We start from the raw sequence: 1,821 nt of genomic DNA on the forward strand, positions 1-1,821 counted from the left end.
GACGTTCCAGCAAATATCGGAAGAAACGAAACCGACAGGATACTACCGTTCAACATGTGGGTCAGCTTTCCCACAGGAAAGTCGCCGTACTTCGAGGCGCTGTTCACTATACAGGTACTGTCAAGTCACGTTCGTCATATACAGCGTCAATGACAGCGGTTACGCTTCTGTGCAGATCCTGTGCGTGTATCACGTCGGTATCTGTTACATTTGTTTCGATAATTTCTTGTGCCTGGTGAACTTGCAAGTAGCTAGTCAATTTCGCATATTGCAACACAGGCTGAATAATTTGAACAGCATCGTCGAGTCGGGGGCGGATAACGAGGAAAGCCTTGCCGCGTACGCGAGGATCTATCGCGCGCGATTGGCGAGATGCGTTCGACAGCATCAGGCGCTCACCGAATACTGCAAGCACGTCGAGAATGTATTTACGATGATCATACTCGGACAGGTGCTGTTTCTGAGCTTGATCATATGCCTGGTCGGCTACCAGCTGTTTTTGGTGAGCAAACAACTTGTTAGCGAATCGAGGATTTCGTGGGTTTGTGGGGACACCGAGTCGAGGGAATGGAGAACACTTTTAACTATTAAAAACGGCTGAATGAACTTTGTCAAAATATATGATTGAAATAGTGTTGTACTTTGATGGTAAATTCTCTTTAATTATTTTTCGGTTTGTAAATATAAATGGACAATTTTGGAAGGGGAGATATGATTATTCGAGCCTCGTGACTCGATTTTATAACAATTATAAATGGCAGATGTCAAGCTGGAATAATCGTGTCTTCTTTTTTGAAATTGTCTGTTTTTGTTTGAAAACAGTTTTTGTTTTGTTTGTTTTTGTTGTCTAACCGAATATTAATATAATTAATAAATTAATATAACTCCACACGATGTATGCAAAATAATAATATGCCATTTTCTAATTAGATTAATATTTCTCCAGGCAGATACCCCACCGTCTCGTAACGTCAGCCTGATCATGAATTTGATTGGCACACTCTGTCAGCTCTTGATGTTCACGTACAGTTGCGACGGCATAATACGTCAAAGCTCGGATGTCAGCAAAGCGATACTATTCGGACCGTGGTCAATGTTGCCAATGGACAAAGCTGGCAGAATTCTGCGAAAGAACATATTGTTAATGATATTACGATCGAGCCGGCATTGCTGTCTCACGGCTAGCGGATTTTTTCCGGTATCTTTAGAGACGTATACTGGGGTAAGAAATCGTCTTTATGAGGCATTTTCAATCTTAACCCTTTCGTTATGGTAATACGCTCTGCTAGAGAGACGGAAGTCTTATATTACATTATATTTTATTATATAATATAATATTGTATTGTATTATATTATGTAAATTATAAATATATAGTATTGTATGCTGATTATAGTTGACACCCTTAAAGAAAGGGTTAAGAATTTAAAAGACATAATATAATATTCCCAAATTCATTCAACGTTTTCGAAATACTCTATTAATTTCAATCAACTAAATTTTCTCGTAAATGCACAAAATCATGAATTTTATGTTAATAATATAAAGTTAATCATCTCAAACGCCTAGAAAAATTGTTCCAGGTCCTCAGCACAGCGATGTCGTATTTCACCTTACTCAGGCAGCAAACTATCGACAAGGTGTGATCGAACCAGGAAAGCGATCGCGGCTGTATCTAGAAGCGACGATCGAAACTTCACGTTACGCGCGCGAAAGTTTCTCGCGAGCGAAGCGGGCGTAAATCCTCCATTAGTATTAACACAACGATGGAAAGCATAAAGTTTTACATGTTTAAAGAAGCCGGCGTCGTTCGAAGTTCCCTT

The 1,821-nt window shown here is 39.6% G+C and overlaps 1 protein-coding gene across 1 annotated transcript; it reads left to right on the plus strand.

The window, feature by feature from the left end:
- Positions 1–14: 14 nt before the first annotated feature.
- LOC144477870 (odorant receptor 13a-like) lies at positions 15–1,814 on the plus strand. Its single transcript, XM_078195603.1, has 4 exons — positions 15–114; positions 176–502; positions 947–1,222; positions 1,582–1,814. The coding sequence occupies exons 1-4, from the start codon at positions 55–57 to the stop codon at positions 1,642–1,644; spliced, it is 726 nt and encodes a 241-aa protein (XP_078051729.1). The 5' UTR covers positions 15–54; the 3' UTR covers positions 1,645–1,814.
- The last annotated feature ends 7 nt before the right edge of the window (positions 1,815–1,821 follow it).

This window comes from Augochlora pura, unplaced genomic scaffold, assembly GCF_028453695.1.
Source record: "Augochlora pura isolate Apur16 unplaced genomic scaffold, APUR_v2.2.1 APUR_unplaced_4693, whole genome shotgun sequence".
NCBI lineage: Eukaryota > Metazoa > Arthropoda > Insecta > Hymenoptera > Halictidae > Augochlora > Augochlora pura.

What these genes read in the sequence shown, in the direction of transcription:
- LOC144477870 (XM_078195603.1), top strand. Translation starts at nt 55, where the DNA reads ATGTGGGTCAGCTTTCCCACAGGAAAGTCGCCGTACTTCGAGGCGCTG. An exon ending in AGGCGCTGTTCACTATACAG is followed by an intron (nt 115 to 175) that starts GTACTGTCAAGT and finishes GCTTCTGTGCAG; the next exon opens with ATCCTGTGCGTGTATCACGT. An exon ending in CTTTAGAGACGTATACTGGG is followed by an intron (nt 1,223 to 1,581) that starts GTAAGAAATCGT and finishes AAATTGTTCCAG; the next exon opens with GTCCTCAGCACAGCGATGTC.